The sequence below is a fragment of the Zonotrichia leucophrys genome, chromosome 1 (genome assembly GCF_028769735.1).
Source record: "Zonotrichia leucophrys gambelii isolate GWCS_2022_RI chromosome 1, RI_Zleu_2.0, whole genome shotgun sequence".
In the NCBI taxonomy this organism is placed as follows: Eukaryota; Metazoa; Chordata; class Aves; order Passeriformes; family Passerellidae; genus Zonotrichia; species Zonotrichia leucophrys.
In genome coordinates this window covers 82,487,906-82,505,960 of record NC_088169.1, presented here as the reverse complement: position 1 = coordinate 82,505,960, position 18,055 = coordinate 82,487,906, and the positions used below count along the sequence as shown (strand labels likewise).

The 18,055-nt window shown below is 43.2% G+C and overlaps 1 protein-coding gene across 2 annotated transcripts in view; it reads right to left on the bottom strand.

Annotated features, from left to right (window-relative positions):
* The window catches only part of ME3 (malic enzyme 3), a 117,134-nt gene that overhangs the window by 40,046 nt on the left and 59,033 nt on the right, over positions 1-18,055 (bottom strand). For both annotated transcript variants that reach the window (XM_064719363.1, XM_064719372.1), the window contains exons 2-3: positions 13,225-13,358; positions 11,705-11,854 (exon numbers count right to left, since the gene is read on the bottom strand). In XM_064719363.1, coding sequence (XP_064575433.1) covers positions 11,705-11,854; positions 13,225-13,355 — 281 coding nt within the window. In that variant the 5' untranslated portion in view covers positions 13,356-13,358. The remainder of the gene's footprint in view (positions 1-11,704; positions 11,855-13,224; positions 13,359-18,055) is intronic.

The following is an 18,055-nucleotide window of genomic DNA, read 5'->3' as shown; positions in this document are numbered from 1 at the left end:
CCTTGGCAATTACCAACGTTCCTGTGGCTATGCTGGCAACCCTCCTGGTGTAGTCTTGCCCCACTGCTGCCTCTGACATGAAATCGAACAGAAATCCACTGCAATCAAATGCAATCAAAGCCTTTGCTTCATCAAGCTCCATGTAAAATCTCTTTGGCCATTGCTGTGCTCTTCTTCCAATCTTGTCCTGTGCTGTGGGTTTGGGCAGCATTCCTATGACCTCAGTTATCTGTTTACATCTATAAAATTAATGGCCTCTTTACACTTACCATATATGTTACTCAGAAATTATGGCCACCAGTATTCACATCACATTAGTCAAAAGCCACAAAAGAGCAGAACAAATGATGGCACTGATCACTGATGCGTATACTAGCATGAAGCAAAAGGACATTAACTCTTTGATTCACCTGAACTTCCCTTACAGGCTGAGACTAAAGATGCTTGCATATTTATGATCTGTGGAGGAAAAGAGAAACCACCAGAAGGATGTCAAAAGCTCCTAAGTTGACAGGACTTGAACAACAAAACCCCTCCCACTCAACTATTGCAGCTTCATCCTTTTTCTCCTTGCTCACTCCTCCAAAGGACCTCTCTCTGAAGAATAAGATACTCAGTATTTGCACAGTGTGATCCAATATTTACTGACACTGCAATGGTCAGGCTTGCTCAGGGTTTGCAAATTCCACATGCTTTCTGCACAGAGATCAGGCCATCAGCCTTGTTTATTCACAAAAGAGGTGTCTTCTTTAATGGGCTACCAGGCTTTGCCTTATGTAACTCCTTGTTCCTGAGAAGAGGAACTGATGAAGGGAACTGGATTAAAATGATAGGTAAGGTCCCTAATTCTCTAGATACTTCTCAGCCAGCCAAGGGAGGGTCCTTCCAAGGAGTCTGGCTCTCTGTGTGTATGCTCCCATTGCAGTTCAGTGAATTGCAAGACTAAAGGCAGCAAAACTCAAGCTTTGTTTGATTTTCTTTGCACTTATGACCTTCTAGTCTGGTTGCTATGAGGGGAACTTGCTCCACAAGTGAGGAGATGATAAAAACTACCGTGTAAATTAATGTTAAGAAAATGCACATATTCCCAATACTTATATCAGACAAGCAAACATCATGAGCAAGTGCTTCTATCTGGATAGGAATGGCTCATTCTTGGAATACTAATAAAGGTTAAGCATCTCCACTTACAACCTGAGGGTGATGAAATTCTACTCACATAAAAGTCCTTGAGTGTTTTAACTTAATTTGGCCTGGTTTTCCCTTAGAAGACATAGGAAGTGCATGGGAAATCATTACTTAAAAAAGCTACAAACAAAAGAGATGAGTCAGATCTTTGCCAGCATCCCAGCCTGCACCAGGCTGCCGTTGGACAGTCATGAGAAAGTTGTGAGACAGCAGCCAGAAACCTACAGTGAGCTATAAGGTTGGACAGAAAACAGCTCTGACAGGCATGGCACAAGCTGACCTTCTGCAGTGATCACAGCCATTCCTTACACAAAGGCACAACGCTCTCAGAAAACCTGAAGCAAGACTGTCTCAGAGCAACACTGAAATGCACATGTCAAAATTATTTTCACAGTGAAGAAATGAAAAACCAAGTTGGCTGGTCAGGGTGGAGGGCTGCTGACAGCCGCTGCACGCCGCTCTGTGCTCTCTGCAGTCTGGCTGAATGATGCCCCAAGCCCAGCTGACTGGTGGGTGTTTTGGCTGCCCAAGGCTGCAAAAGGGACACACGCAAGGGAGGGATCAGCTGATGCACTTGGCTTTTGTTGCATACTAACCACAGAAAGCTCTCACTGCTGTGCCAGAGGAACAGGCTGCAGGAGCCACTCTGGATTTAAGGCCAGTCTGTGTTAGAGATGAAATAAAATGTGGTTACAGGAAGGGTCTACATTTGGTTTATTTTCACTTTCAAAACTCATACAAAATTGACAGGTTGAGCAATATGAGCCTTTAGGGACATTTCCACCAACTGCACCCCCACTGTTGACTTTTTTTATTCTGGTCTCTGCCAGAACAGGACAAAAGGCTTCAGAACAACAAAATAAACTTTGAAATTGCTTGGCTGTTTTAGGGAGCTTAAGATTACAAATGCCTGTGGGCTACAGACTTTGGAGGGAAACTTTGTGCTAGCATGCACTGATTTGTCTAAATACAGTACAATTAATCATCAGATCGGACAAAATCTCTGTGATGATTCATCAGCTATTTTTTTTCAGATTTTTTTATAAAGGCCAGGAAATTTTCATTGTTTTAGGTAATTTTCTTTGTAAATTGTAGGCTGCTGACCAGTACCCTGTGGTAATAATGAAAAAATAATAGAAACCAAGCACAATCAACTATTAGTGAAATCTATACAGAGACTTACAAGGCAATAAATCTATAATTTAAATACAGTAAGAGATTTCATTTCAAATGATCTGCAACATGAATAATTTCATTACTACTATAAATGTCCTTAATGTTATCACCATATATTTTAGGTAGGAAGCTCAAAATTCAGAGTGGAAGCCAGAAGATACAGGCTCCAAGGTACAATAATGAAAGATTCACTATCTGTATAACTCCCCTAAACCCACACTGGGAAATCTCCATGATCCCAAGGGATTGAGAGTTGCTAAGCTGTAGAAAACTGTCAAAGATTGGGCACAGGGAGATTAAAGTTGAGCATATATGAGGGCAAGCTGTAGATCTCTCCATGCTCGGGCACAGTCCACTCCCTGCCACAGCAGGAAGGTCCAGACCACAGCCTGGAGCAAAGCTTTTGGATCCATCTCCTATCTGCCAAATTATTAACACCCACCACTATTTTTAGCAGGGCCTTTTTTCCCAGGAAACAGGCAATTATCCTGTGTTCTCTCATACCTGTTAGCCCATTTCAACAAATTTATCAGAAAGGCAAAGGTCTCCAAGATGTTTGTTCCCATACCCTTTTATGAAAATTACTGTTAAGATAAAGAGAAAAGATAATGGGGTTCATGCCCTTACCACTCTGGGGAGGGGAACATAGACCTTACAATGACAATTTTCCTGACAGCTGCCCAAAAACACAGTTTGCAGCTGCACACAACATGTGCTGCTTCCCACCTAGTACCTACTTTAGTACCTACTCAGCCCTTGCTAACAAAGCCTTAGAGCTCTCCTGGGCTGCAGGAATAAACAGAAGGCAGAGAAAAGGAGGAAAAGGGTGACTGTAGAGGGAACCAAAGGAAAAACCAGAATGGTTATGGGGCAGGATCAAAAAGGTACAGATAGGAAATCAGAGGGGACAGCAAACAGAGCGCTGAAAGCTGTGCTCACTGCTCCCTGAGGAAGCGGTGGGGGAAGGGGAGGAGCACAGGCTGCTGTGGGGGGCTATGGTGAAGCACAGGTGGATGTGAAAAAAGGATGAAGGGGATGTGGAAAGGAACAGAAGGTTTCACAGATATGAAATGTTAGGGGACACTGGACAGAAACCAGGAAGAATCCCGGATTTATCAGTTCTGCTAGTCAGGCATCAGCCTAAAGAATAAATATCCGTTCCCAGGGGGAAGTTGATGGAGAAAGACCAGCTCAGTACTTGTTGTTATTGGTCATTATGCAGCAATGTGAAAAGGCAAGAGGGTTGGAAGCAGGTCCCCAGTGGATCTCTGCTGTCCACATTCTAGGATTAAGGCAAGAGGCAAGCAGACCCATGTTGCTCTTGGCTTGTCATGAGCTGCTTTTCCCTACTGTATTCTCAGGACTGGATTCTCTGGTTGAACCAGAGAACAGCCAAGTCACAGCATAATTCGGGGATTAAATCCTCCTTGTATTTTAAAACTTGACAACCCCAGATTTCCCAGTGTCTTTTCCAGCAGTGGTGTTACAATACTGTTTAGGAGGGCCTCCGAGGAGGTCTGTGTGTGTGAGGGTCAGCCTGCTGCTAATGTGCAGGAGGAAGAGGGAAAGACCAGACTGCCTTCTGTCACCCACAAATAAATTTAGAGATGCAGTTTGGTAAAGACCAGGCATTGAGGGTAGGCCTAAGTTTCCACCATGCAGGGATTCCACCAACTAGCAAGAGTGGGCATTTCCCAAATTCAGTAACCTTTGCCGCATTTAAGGTCATCATGCTCAAGGGGCTTGATATTCTTTGTTCAAAAACAATTTCAAGTGTAGGAAAATTTGACTTGGCCCTGATTTTCCTCTGCCTTTTTTGGAGGTTCTGTCCTACACCTGACTGTGTGCTGGATCCTGGAACTATCTCAGTATAACTGGAAGATTATAGGATTACAAAGAGAAACAGGCTGAGATGGTCAATCAGTGCTGTTGCTCAGTTGATTTTGACCAAGAAGCCCTTATCCGTTTCACTGCTAAGCACACAATGTATTCTGTTTTACTTGATAGTGCAGAGGTTAAGGTGGGACCGAAAACCCCTGGGAAGTTAAATTAAGTCCTACCCTGATTATATTTCCTTCCTGTGCTGTGCAAATTCTTCCAGGACCCACACCTTCCCTTTTAAAATACACTGCAGGGAGTCCCAAGAATGATTACAGAATTAGAACAAAGTTTGACAAAGAAAAGAAAGATTATTTTGACAATATTAGAGAAACTAGCTTCCTGATAAATGAAATATAATTTGGTATGCTTTTAGTGAGTCCATCTAATAAAAAAAAAACCCTAACTTTTGCCATAAATTGCAGCAAATACAGAAAGTAACGGCAGCTTTTATATTAGTTCTTCCATAATCAGGTCATAGAATCATAGGCTCTCGGAACTGTTTGGTCTGAAGGGGACCTTAGAGATAATCTAACCATGGCAAACCATCTAATCATGGCAAACCTCTTGCTGTGGGCAGGGACACCTTTTCCTACACCAGGGTGCTCAGAGCCCCATCCAGTCTGGCCTTGAACACTTACAGAGACAGGGCATCCACAGCTTCTCTTGGGAACCTATGCCAGTGCCTCATCACCCTCACAATCAAAAACTTCATGTATCTGACCTAAACCTACCTTCTTTCAGTTTAAAACCACTGCTCCTTATCCTATTACTACATGCCCCCGTGCAAGCCCCTCTCCAGCTTTCCTGGAACTGCAGGTGCTGTAAGGTGTCCTTCCCTTCTCCAGGCTGAACAAGCCCAGCTCTCTCAGCCTGTCTTCACAAGAGAGCCTCTCCAGCCATCTGAGTATCTTTGTGGCCTTCTCTGAACTCTCTACAACAGGTCCATGTCCTTCTTGTGTTGGGGGCCCCAGGGCTGGACACAGCATCCCAGGTGGGTCTCACCAGAGCAGATAGAGGGAAGAATCACCTCTCTTGCCCTGCTGGCCACTCTGCTTTTCATGCAGCCCAGGACACGGTTGGCCTTCTGAGCACAATCCGTGCCTGTTCCACAGCCCAATGGATACTGCTGTGCAAGGTTTTCATGACAGTCAGCACCATTTCCCCTCAAATTTACATCCTGGTATTCATTATTCTAAATAATTCTTCTCCCTCCTCCCTGTCTTTGGCATTTTTTGTTTGAGGTGGGGTTGTTTCTTGTGGCAGCAGCACAGATTTATGCCAGATCAAAGGAGAACACATTCTCTTGTATTTCCTTCACCAGGTCAACCTCTTTCTTTTGGACAACTCCACCTCTTCCTTCGAGCTTCTCCTGGTAATTTCGGGAATTTCAACAGACTTAGACCTAAATCACCTCTGACAGGAGCGGAAAGCCTGACCTTCATAAATTAACATGAGATTTGCTGTTAACTTCTGTAGGCCTGACGTTTTCCTCATGCCCATAAAAGTTTATCATGGTTGTTAGAGCCAGTGCATACACATTTTTCTTAGGAAATGTGAGGAAAAAAGAGAGAGAGAGAGAAGACTAGAGACATGGAACAAGGAGCATTGACTGGTTTTCTAATGAAAAGATGGAGCTAAGTCCTTCTTCACTCCCTTTTTCACTCATTGCAATGTAGGAACTGTGTTACAGCCTCACAACACCAAGAATGTCCATCCCATTCCCCAGCCTGCATGGAACTTCAGAGCAGGACCAATACAGCAGCTCTTCTCTCTGTATGCCCACAAACCAATCTGTGCTTGTCTCCACATTTTGAAAAACACTTCAGTGAAGTGGGAACAGAGAAGGGACAAGGATGGGGTACAGCACATTGAAAAGGCTTGCCTGAAGAAAGTGGGGGGAGAGAGAGCAGTGGGAACCTTTGAATTACTTTGCCAGCTCTCAAGTTCCAAACAGGCTGAGCCATTTTCAGCAGCTTTGGGCTCCCTCTGCATGAACTACTTTCTCCTCACCTATTCCAACTATGGTCTTCATCCCCTCATTTAATAATTTTGTCCCTTACCAATGACTGACTCTCACCCATGTGTCCTGAGAGCCTCTTCAGGGCTTTCTGGCTACACATGGTCTCTGTGAGGGTTTCCACAGACACTCCCTCCCCTTCAGTCAGTCACAAGACCAGTCTTTGGCTGGCTGTGGCAATGTTACCCAAACACACTGTTAAACATTCCTCTTCTCATGCACTGACTTCAGCCGCCTCTGCAAGAAGGCTGAACCAGGCTGGGGGCAACAAGAGAAGTTATGATGACTGGTTTTACAAGAAGTAGAGATTGTCTAAAGGGGTTACAAAACAAACTTTCAGGACAATAATCCAAACCCCAGTCTTCCCACTCACTTCTGGTCTCCAATGTTTTATAGAAGAGGGAATGGAGACAATTCTGTGGTTAGGGACATGTCTGTGGGATTACCACTTATGTTCTAATTTCATTTGACTTGGTCTTAAAGTGTCCAAAAATGACAGGTAACTTTCTCTCTTTCCCTCCTTTCCTGTCTGCTGCTCAGACAGCACAACACCACAAAAAACAGTCACTGATCAGAGCCAGACCTGCTGACAAGACAATTCTGTAGATTGACTGATGTTTCATTTACTCATTTTTCATCAGACACACAGATCATTATTCTGTCAGACCTAATTTTCACACCATCTGCATCCTGTTAGCTTTCTCCAGGTTCAGCTTAATCCCAAGATGTTTTGCATTGTTCTGCAAGCAGTTCTCAAGGATATTTACGTTTATAGGAAAAAAAAGTGAACTTAGGCAAGTTTTTTCTGTCCCGATAGCCATTCTCCAATGGTGATACAATCACCTTTTCCAGCCCTACTCTCAGGGGATGCCAAAAGCTTTTGAGGAGCAGTTGACAACTTTTTACTTTCAAATACCACTGTGTTTATGAATTAACTAGTGTCTTGAGAGACTGTGGTCTCATGCCACTGTAATAAACTACCCCTCACCATCACAGAAGAAATAAACCCCTAATTCCATGCCCTAAACTTCCTCTTTACTATCTTTTTGTGAAGATACTAAAGTGATACTTTCAAAGGTACTGTCACAATTAAAAAGAGATCCTCAGGCTTAAAACATACCTTTTAAATAGCATTGCGCATGTTCAGTCCTGTGCTCCATAAGGACCCCCACAGTACTCATTAAGTGCATGTTACATTAAAAAAGAGCAAAAAAATTGAAATACTACTATGCACATTTTTTTGTAGAGGCTTTGTATGCTTACTCTAAAGCAAAAAGGACTCTCAAGCACAGTCTGAAAGCTTATAGGGGTGGTAGAAGCATTTTCTAAGGAAATGGTGACTCTGTCTGTTAGCAGGATCAAAGAACCAAGATTCCTCCTTCCTTCCTTCATTTAGTGTCTCAGAGTTGCAAGTCCTGCTCTGTTATATTTCATTCTTTCCTTCTAGCAAACTTCTGATGTGTATGAGGGGTTCCTGAGCTTTGAAAAGCAAACACTTCAAGGCACATCTTCCTTGGATACCCTAGGATAGCCTGTCATTTGCTTGAGGCCAGTTTTGTTATCACTGCTGCTGAGCGTAAGCAAACCTGCTCTCCTCACTCCTTGAGCAGCTTGCTTCTGCTTCAGCACAGCAGCACAGCTCCTGTCCAGGTGGAAGTGAACTGGCTGTTTGGATTACTGCCAGCCTGGCCCGAAAAGGACTTGGATCTGCCCAGATTTATCCTTGAAACGTCATTACACAGCAGCATGGACATCTGTAGAGGCACCGGAGTGATGGGAGGGAGGAGTGAAGGATGCCAGGGATGGATTGCAGGAGACAGTCTGCAAAGCTGCACATGTGCAGACATAGGAGCTGAAGCTGTACAACTCTGCAAGAAATCTTCCCTAAGTCTGAATCATCCTTGATCATCCTACACTGCAACAGATATATTCCTTATATGGAACAAGTCTTGCTACCTTGGGACTCTTTATTTTCAGTCACATCCTTTGGCCTTGACAATGTGCAAACATCTGGGTCCCCTCACCACCTTTACAGAACTTGCGAGTCAAAGAGGGCAATGGATTATTGCAACAAAACTGCAACCACAAGACACAAAATGAGGAGGAGCATAACCTGAGAGGTCCCAAAGAAGTGAGCATGTTTGCCTATCTAGTCCTATACTCCTCCTGTTACTGTCCACAGCTGCCGACAGAACCTGTGCTTAGGAAGACTTCTCTCTGGACATGTTACTTTCCTTTAGTGCTTATTTAACATGGTTTGACCATACAAAAGAGATTGTGACAGGCTTCTTAATCATTACTGCAGTGCTATTGCTTAGTACTTTAACCTGTACTTACAAATTACATAATGATTTATATTTCTTATTTCAAAAAATCAAAATACAAAATGAAACTGTACTTTAGCCTGAAGGCTGTAATGCTTATTACATGGCTTTAAATAAACAAATATTGTTAAATCACCAGGGAGCTGGCTGGAAAACAAGATGGGAAAAATGTATTCAAGATAGACACCTTCCAGCAAAAACTTCATAGTTCTTAGGCAACAGTGCCTGAATGTAATTTTTATAAATGTTATGGCTCTACCTCTGTTTCAGTCATTTTAAACCTCTGAGGCTTAATCATAGTGGACGAAGTCTGAGGTCAATGGGAAAAAAAATCCTGCCTGAAGGATTTAAAGCAACTAGTAAAGAGAAAGGCAGTAGGAGTTGGGGAAGGCAGAGAATGTGCTGGGGCATCAGGAGCTATGCCTTCAGGCCCATCAGAAGAAGTGGGGAAAGTGTAGGCATCATAGATAAGCATGAGAACAGCTGAATGCCTAGAAGTATTTTTGTTCCTAGCAGCTCTTTTCTAGTGTTAAATATAGAAAACCTGTTCATTTACACTGCTGGCTGGATAGCTTTTTGAAAGAAAGGAACATCAGGTGTCTTATTCCATTTGGAGCAGATAAATCTGCTAGCAGGGAGTATATGCTGGAGCCCTGACCTGGAAGGAGAACTCTGTCCACTGGCCCCATAAAAGTGCAGGGTAGAGAGATTTACCCTTTAAGGGTTTGTATATAAAGACTGAGAAAGGGAAGAGAGGCATTGAGTCCTGCAATTACAACAGTATCTGACAAACAAAGCCTGCAGGCATGTTAATATAGATAAACATGCTCTGATAAAGGATTCTGAGGGAAGCCCTGCTGGACATCTTGGGACTGTTTTTAGATGCTGTTGTACAAGAGCTGCTTTGTAAGAAAGTTACATGCACTGTGATCCTTCCAGGCTCAACCTTCTAGTATAAAGCCAAGCACTAATGGGGCTGAGAAAGATCCCAGCATGGGGAAGAAGCTAACTGTATCCAAAGGTTGCTGCTGCTGTGGCCACAGACAGACTGCACAGTAAGCTGTGCTATGTGGGCTTTGCTATGTGGGTATCCATGTTGGAGCACAATGTGGGGCTTTAAAATGGAGATTTTAGCAGAAGTATTGGCATCCTATCTTGAACTATGTGTCTTGCAGGCCAGCTTCTAATGTACTTAATATGCTCCAGGACAGAAAATATATCCTCCAAGACAGTAAGAGTCAGATTGAAAGAAATAGCACATATATACACTTCCCATTTTAGTCTCATCACTTTACATGATATACCAGCTCTTTTATTTTCACAATAAAAACATTTGTCTGCTAAAACAACTTGATTACATCCAAATCTGAAGCTAGGCTGGAATTAATTCTCTATCTTCAGGGAAACAAACTCCCCACCACAGGAAATCCAGTGTACCAAGGACATGGTCATTTGCTCTTTCCTGAAGAAGCCATAGGCTGGAATCCAGAACAGACCCAGCCCAAATTTAGCAGCAAAACTGTTGGAATATGAGAACAGACATTCCTATCACGTTAGTAAAATAACGTGGATTTTAAACATGAGAAAGACAGGAGCTACAGGAAGGGGAATTCTCCAACAGAAACAACTGCAGAAAGAGCTCAGCATGTAGAAAGACATCCCTGCTTTCCTGAAGATAACAATGGATGGAAAATAAAAGAAGCAAAGCTCCCAAATATTGTTTTAACTTATTGCAAGGTAAAGGCAGCCAGGAGGCAAAGACACAGTGGGTGTACAGCAGCAATTGCTGCATGAATATTGATTACCTGAGAATCAGCAGCTGCTGCATTAATATTGATTAGCTGAGAACCAGCAGTGTGCCCTTCTCTGCCTGACAGTTCTCACAGCTCCTGGAGACACAATCTGGGCTGTTTTATCTTTGATACCTTTAACTCATGCCCAGAAGAAGTTAGTGTCCTCCCCCCTTAAAACATGCAGATCCTTCTCTGGCTTCCTCATACACACTGAGGAGGAGGAGGGCATAAGATCAAGGCTTGGATAGATGAATGACTTTTCCACAGCCCAGCAGATCCCCAAGGTGCACATCAAGGCCCAGAACACAATTACCTGGCGCAGACACGAGCCAAAAAGCAGTCATAAGGAGCAGTTCACATGAAGGAATACACTGGCTTTATTGGGAATTTTCATCACAAGAGGGAAGCAAGCATGTTTGCCAAGATAATCTTATACCTAAAATGCTATTAATTATCTTGTCTACACAGCCCTTACATCTTTGAGGTGTGCCTCAGGGACCCCTTGTGACCTAGAGTCAGTAGAACTTGCCTCAGCTGCCCCACCTGTAGCACTATCCTCAGCTGAAACTGGAGTCAAACCTCATGCTTGTGAAATGCTTTGTAAATTATATTATTCCATTCCTTAACTTCGCAAATTTCTATTTCAAAAGCTTAAATGTTCATCTGACTACTGATACATTTCAAGGACCAAAAAATTCAAAAGCCTACAAAGAAAACCGAACCATACCATTGAATTTTCAGGCTAGGTTAAAATGTACTTCAAAAAGCTAACAAGGGATTTATCTAAGCATTAATCATTAAAAAGAATTATGCAGAATGGGGTCTTCCAACATGGTACAGAGTGCTTAATGTTGCATGAATTTATACAGTGACTGTTCTGAGCAGAGAGGGAGGCACTGATGCAGAGCATCATCTACGAAGATGATTCTAGTGGGGTAGTTTGTGGAAGTGCATACAAAAGTTCAAAATCAGCACAATGTATCCAAAACCCAACAATTACTCAAACAGCATTGCAGAGGGCACTCGGTGCTCCTGAGACAGCAGATGGGGAGGGGTGCAACCCTAAGTTCAGCAAGCTGTTTGGGGACTGTACAGCACTGTTTGAGAACAAAACCACTCTGTTCACTGTTTATAGGAAGAAGTCAGGGCCATTCTCGACTCCCCAACTCATCATCAAATGTACACACACAAAGCTGCTGGCTGGTTCACTTTTTGATGAGGGATTGAGTTTTAGATGTTTTGGGCCACCCACATAAAGATGGTGTCCACACAAAAGAAACATTCACATGAAATGAAAGAACTGCAAACGCAGTCTCTTCACTCACCGTGGTCTCCTGAAAGCCAAACCATACTGCTGACAAGCCAGGCCAACTGTTGGGGTGTAAACTATGGGCATGAATTTCTCGATATCAGAAGTCAGCAGTCGGTAAAAAAGCTTCTCATTTCTGTCTTGCAATGTCATAAGAATAATGTACCTTTAAAGTAATAAAAACAAGTTATACATCAGTATTTATGGTAGTTCATAGTTTCACAACAAGCAGTCATTGGCTCACTCAGTATGCACTCAGTTCTCCCAAGCCCTGACACTCCTTTGTGCCACATCATGAGCAAGTACTTGGAGTAAAATTTCCCAGAGGGCCTGGTCAGCTCCACCACCCTCAGTGACAGCTCGCAATGACTCAGCAGGGCTGGGCGCCACACCCATGCACAACCTTAGAATTTTAAAATTTGCATCAAAAGGCATCATACACAGCTATCAATACAGAATTTTCAAGATCAACATGGATATTTGTGACACAGAAAAGCCAGTTCAATTGGTCTACAGGATAAGAGTCCTACTGCCTCAGTCCTCAGATCAATGGAGGTGAGGTGCAAACCCTACTGTTTGCAGCTGAGAGAGACAGAGGTGCAAACCCTACTGTCCTCACAGCAGGAATCAAACAGCATTTTCCATCAGTAACCCTGATGAACAATACTGGATGCAATGAAAACTCGAAAGATTAGCCAATACAATATTGCTTCTGTTTTTTTTTTTTTTTATTTTTTCCTAACACACTGTCAGGTTTTTTTTCTGTTCTTCCATCCAGTGTTTTAGTGAATGTATTGGGGAGCACACAGAGAGGTACATCAACTACATGTGTTCCCTCTACCTTCAGTGCCCTGCTTCTTTTTTGCAGCCAAAGTACACCAGAACTCTCCAAAACTAGAGTGGTAGAAAAAAGTAACATCAGTGACCTGTTGGAACAGGTCCAGAGGAGAGTCATGACGATAATCAGAGGGCTGGAGCACCTCTCCTGTGAAGACAGGCTGAGAGAGTTGGCATTGTTCAGCCTGGAGAAGGGACAGTGCTGGGGACATCTAGCAACTTCCAGTATCTAAACAGGGCCCAAATAAAAGCTGGAGAAGGACTTTTTACAAGGGCGTGCATTGATAGGACAAGAGGGAATGGTTCCCAACTGAAAGAGGGTAGGTTTAGATTAGATATTAGGAAGAAATTTTTGAGTGTCAGCATGATGAGGCACTGGCACATGTTGCCCAGAGAAGCTGTGGATGTCCCAGCCCTGTCCCAGCCCTGTTCAAGACTAGATTGAATAGGGTTTGAGCAACCTGGTCAAGTGGAAGGTGTCCCTGCCCATGGCAGGAGGTTTGAGCTTACATAATTTTTAAGGTCCCTTTAAACCTGAACTACTCTGTGATTCTGCTGCTGGAGAGTATAGAGAGCTGGAAAAAAGTGACTCAGAGGGAAACATGTACATTGAAGCAGAATCCACAAGTTTTCCTCAAGGCTTTAAAGAACAGAAAAGTAAAGAGGAAAGGGAGAGGAAATAAGATGTTTTTGACATACTTGTCTAGATCATTAGATTGCTTTTCAAAGTTTTTTATCACACGAAGGAGTTGAACATCTGGGCTCAGGAAGCAAGGAGGTATGAGGCCATGAATTCCCAGCTGTAGCCTTTCTTTAAGTGTAAAAGCCATTCCCTGGGAAGAAAAAAGAGAGGCACATTCAAGTGGCATAATATGCACTACCAACTAGGATATCCAAGAAGAAAGCAAGCAACAGCATGCAGCCCCTGTGGGCCCAGAGGCAGTCCTGCCCCACAGGGAGTGTGGGTCTAGACCACCCAGACCTGCAGCTTCTGGATTTGCTGTCCAACACCAGTAATGCTGTAAAGACTCACACTCTTTCGCCATCTGAATTTGGTTTATTTCTATAGTGTTTTTACACATATTTTTAGTGTTTTTTTCACTTCATACTCTTTTTATGGTACTTCATTAGCTCATGCCTACTAGTTTCCATGGCCTTCCTGGAAGCACAGTGATCATACTCCTTTACAAATCCCACAACATGTAGAATCATGGAAGCATTTAGGTTGGAAAAGACTTCAAACTTCATCAAGTTCAACTGTTAACCCAGCACTGCCAAGTCCACCTCTAAATTATGTCCATAAGCACATCTACATGATTTTTAAACACCTTCAGGTATGGTGACTCCACCACTTCCCTGGGCAGCCTGTTCCAATGCTTGATGACACTTCAGATGAAGAAATCCTTCCTAATATCCAATACAAAACCCTCTTGGTGCAATTTGACACTGTCTCCTCTCATCCTATCTATCACTTGTTATTGGGGAAAAGAGATTGACCTGGCTACAACCACCTTTAGGTGGTTATAGAGAGCAACAAGGCCCCTATAAAGCCTCCTTTTCTTCAGGATAAACACCCCCAGCTTCCTCAGCTGCTCCTCATCAATTTTGTGCTCCAGACCCTTCCCCAGCTCCGTTGCCCTTCTCTGGACATGCTCCAGCCCCTCAATGTCTTTTGGTGGTGAGGGGCCTAGAACTGAACACAGCATTTGAGGTGTGGCCTCACCAGTGCCAAGCACAGGGGACAATCCCTGCCCTGCTCCTGCTGGCCACACCAGTGCTGATCCAGGCCAGGGTGCCATTGGCCTTGCAGGACCCAGCACTTTACTTTGTTGAATTTAATACAATTTGCCTTGGCCCATCAATCTAGCCAGTGCAGATCCCTCTGCAGAGCCTTCCTGCCTCCATCAGATCAACACTCCCACACAACCTGCAAGTGGTGCAGATGCTGGCAAAAATGTTTGTAAAACTATCAGCAATGCCAAGGAACCCATGCCAGGACAGAGGGAAGGACTGAAACGAATTTTCCTGTTTGCCAGATCCATGCTTTTTACATACATGCTGTGACACTCCTTTAATCAGAAAAATGTGCACTAGCACAAATTAAATGAAAAAAAAGTTTTCATATATCTTAGAAAAGTTATTCAGCCTCCAGGATAGCTGAAAACAATCTTTATCTCACAAGCATTCTCATAGGACTTTTCTGCTCTACAATAGGATAGAGTCAAATATTTTCAAAAATTGCTGTAAGAGCATAGCAGAGAGAAACTGTTCCTCTTCCAGCCAGCAGATGAGGAGCCAGCAGTTGCCTGGGAGGCAGGAGGCCAGGATTCTGCTGCCAAGCCCAGAAACAGCATTGAGCCCTCCATGGTCGTTGTTGAACGTTATACCCAGGACAAGTCTGTTTCTGCTGAAATGACTGACATTTCTGACACAAATTTCCTTCCTGGACAACAGCAACTTTGCCTCAAATGAGTTGCATAGCAGAACTGTTACATTCCCACAAGATAAAGTTTGAGTTTTTGTAAGTCATCATTTCTGAATTAAAAAAGAGGCAATAAGTTCTCATCAGAAAACTTGTAATCATCTGCATTCTCCAGACTGGAGACTTCTGAAGTACTAGACTAAGATCAACACTGGACATCAGCTCGGCATCAATATTTGGTTTTACATTGGCAATATTAGACCACAGCAGGGAAAATACAGCTACTGTGAATGTCTAAGTTTATCTATAATGAATGGGTAAAAAAGAATACTATTTCAAACTTTTATTTACTTCCTGTGACCTTTGCACATGGAAGACAGATAATGAGAGACAGAAATATTTGTCAGTAAATACTCTACTTGCTTGTCTAGAGAAAGTCACATCAAAGATTGGCCAATCAAGGTTCAGACCTGCCCCCTGCTCATACCCTAGCACAGAAATGAAGCAAGCAAACACAGTAAACCAGCAGTGGTTACTCTTCAGAAAAGGCAGAAACACAGTATCATAGCCGTTTCTGCATCCAACCACTCAAAATCTTCTTGTGGTAATTTTTCAATAGGAAATAAAGTCCTTTCTGTGATTTTCCACACAATAAAACAGTGAGAAGTTTTAGTATTTCATCAAATGATCACACATCCCACACAAGAAAAACTTTCTGCATTTCAGCTCATTTCTATTCAAAAAGGTACCACAATGCCTTACAGAAACAAGAGCCTGAATGGCCACTATAGTAACCCTTTCTTGTTTTCTGTCTTGGGCTCTGCCTAAATGACATCTCCAACCATTCCACAAGACCAGGAGCAGCTCAAACTTCTTGAACAGCCCAAGCTGTTTAAACACAACCACAGTTGTGCTGTTAATAGTCCCAGGCTAAGCATGGCAATAGTGACACACAACATCTCTAACTCACTGCATTTACTGCAGCTCTGCATTTATCTGAATGAGCTATACCAGTATCTTCATACTGGTGCAATTGCAGACACTTGTGATGAGGAAACTGCTGCTTCCACAACCAGTTAAATCTACAAAACACTTTTCAGTACAGAGGCACTGGTCCATCATCCAGTGCCTCTGTGGCAGGGGTGGGAGTGGTACAGAAACTGCCAGCTCCAACATTAAGGCTGCTTTCTGAAGTGTCTGTGAAGGCCTAGGAGCAGAACCCCATGGTGAGGTGGTTATATTCACTGAAACAGCACAGCGTGAAATGAATCTGGAAACACATTCTGCCCCAGATCAAAAGCTCAAATTCACTGAGGTATTGCTATGTTTAAGATTAAAGCTTTTAGAATTGTTTTTTTTTAAAGCCTGCCTGAAAGCCATATTGTACCTCTCTTTTTCTGGTCTTGAAAGGTCTAATGATTAGATGATGGGCCACAACCTTGCAGAGCTAAAGCCAGGTGCTGCAATTCAATTTTAAATGTATTGGAAATGAGTTGGCATGGAGAGGGCAGATGCTATGTCACTAACCAAAAACAAAGGCAAAAATATCAGCTGCCCACCATGCTTCACGCTACATGGAGGCTAAGTGAGGGGTTTTGTTTTGAACAAGGCTTGCTGCAAATAACCTCAAATGCTTCTGTTTTCTTACTGCTGACAGCACCAAGACTGTTACGTGGCAGGTCCCTCTGTGCAGTTCAATCCTATAAAAGCCACTTATTTTGTAAACTGAAGGATGAAGCCAATTCACAGATAATGATTAGTTTTATCACTGCCTGCACTTTATAGCAGTGAGAAGGGGTTGTTTCGCTCCGGGCTGGATACAAGCAGGGGGAATGCTGGCAAGGCTTGTCTTTATAGTTTACTCGTTATAGATCAGCCTTCGGTAAGTGGGAATAAAGACACAAATGAAAGTTCCTATGGTATCAGAAAACTACTTTTAATGTAATGGGTGCCTAATCAGGGGCTGAATTACTCTTTACCTAATGTAGAACATCCAGAGTCCAGCGTAACTCAGATAATCTCCAGCTCCTGAGCATTTTTTTTGGAGCAAAGCTTTGGCTTACTGCATCTATCCATATCTCTGTGCTCTAGAGAGCAATGAACAGCCACAGCACAGGGAGGGCTGTGGGACTTGTTGGATGGCCAGTCCAAGGGGTTCATGCAGTTTATACTGTCCCAGGCCATTGCCCTCAGTGATGCTGGGACTCCAGCTGCAGTTCTCAGGAAACCTTTGGAACCACATCCTTCATCCATGCAAGTGAAAGCTGGTTTGGCAGTCTCTGAGCTGAGTAAACAAGTAAACATCCCCAACCCTTTGGCAACAGTCCCTGCAACTGGGAACTTCCTAGTCTGACTAGAGCAGAGTGCTGGAAGGGCACACTGGGGAAATAGAGACACACAGGGATCACCACTGCAAGCTGCAAGAACAGGTGCAGTTAATCTATTTCTCCTTTACAACTAGTATGTTAGCAGCCAGGCTAAGGAAGACCTAACAGGGAACTCAACAAGTTTATTCTGTATAGATTTTTTTCCTGTAATGTATTTTCCATATATTCCCATAATGCGTTTTGCACCTGTCCAGTTTTATGGTAGGGATGTACTTTGACTATCTGCAAGCAAGAGTTCCTTCCATAAGGGGTCAGCATCAGAAGCTAAACTAATCCCCACTGAGACTGCACATGGGCTGGCGAGCAGAGAGCAACAGCAGAAAACATCAATTTTCTACATGGAGAAAGACTTTTCCACAGAGATCAGATCGTACAGTGACCTCCTTGACTCCAACTGACTTGATAAGCTTCTTCACAGTATTCCTTCTCAGCTACTCCACCTTCTCTTCGTGGTGTGGACGGACTCACAGGTACTGAACTCCACCCTGGGAAAAGCTGTATTGAAAATATTTGCAAAAAAAGAGTGAGGGAGGGACATCAGAGCGGCAGTTCTTTGTTTTCTCTTTAAGTATTGTAGCTTCATATTACCTTTAATTTAAATGTGTTTGTGCTCTTAAGCTAGGAAAAACCCAAACCTGTGATGCTTTGGGGTATGGGGAAGACATCTCTGAAACCTGGAAAGAAGAATCCCCTCTGTGTCTTCTCAGCAATTATTGCTGGG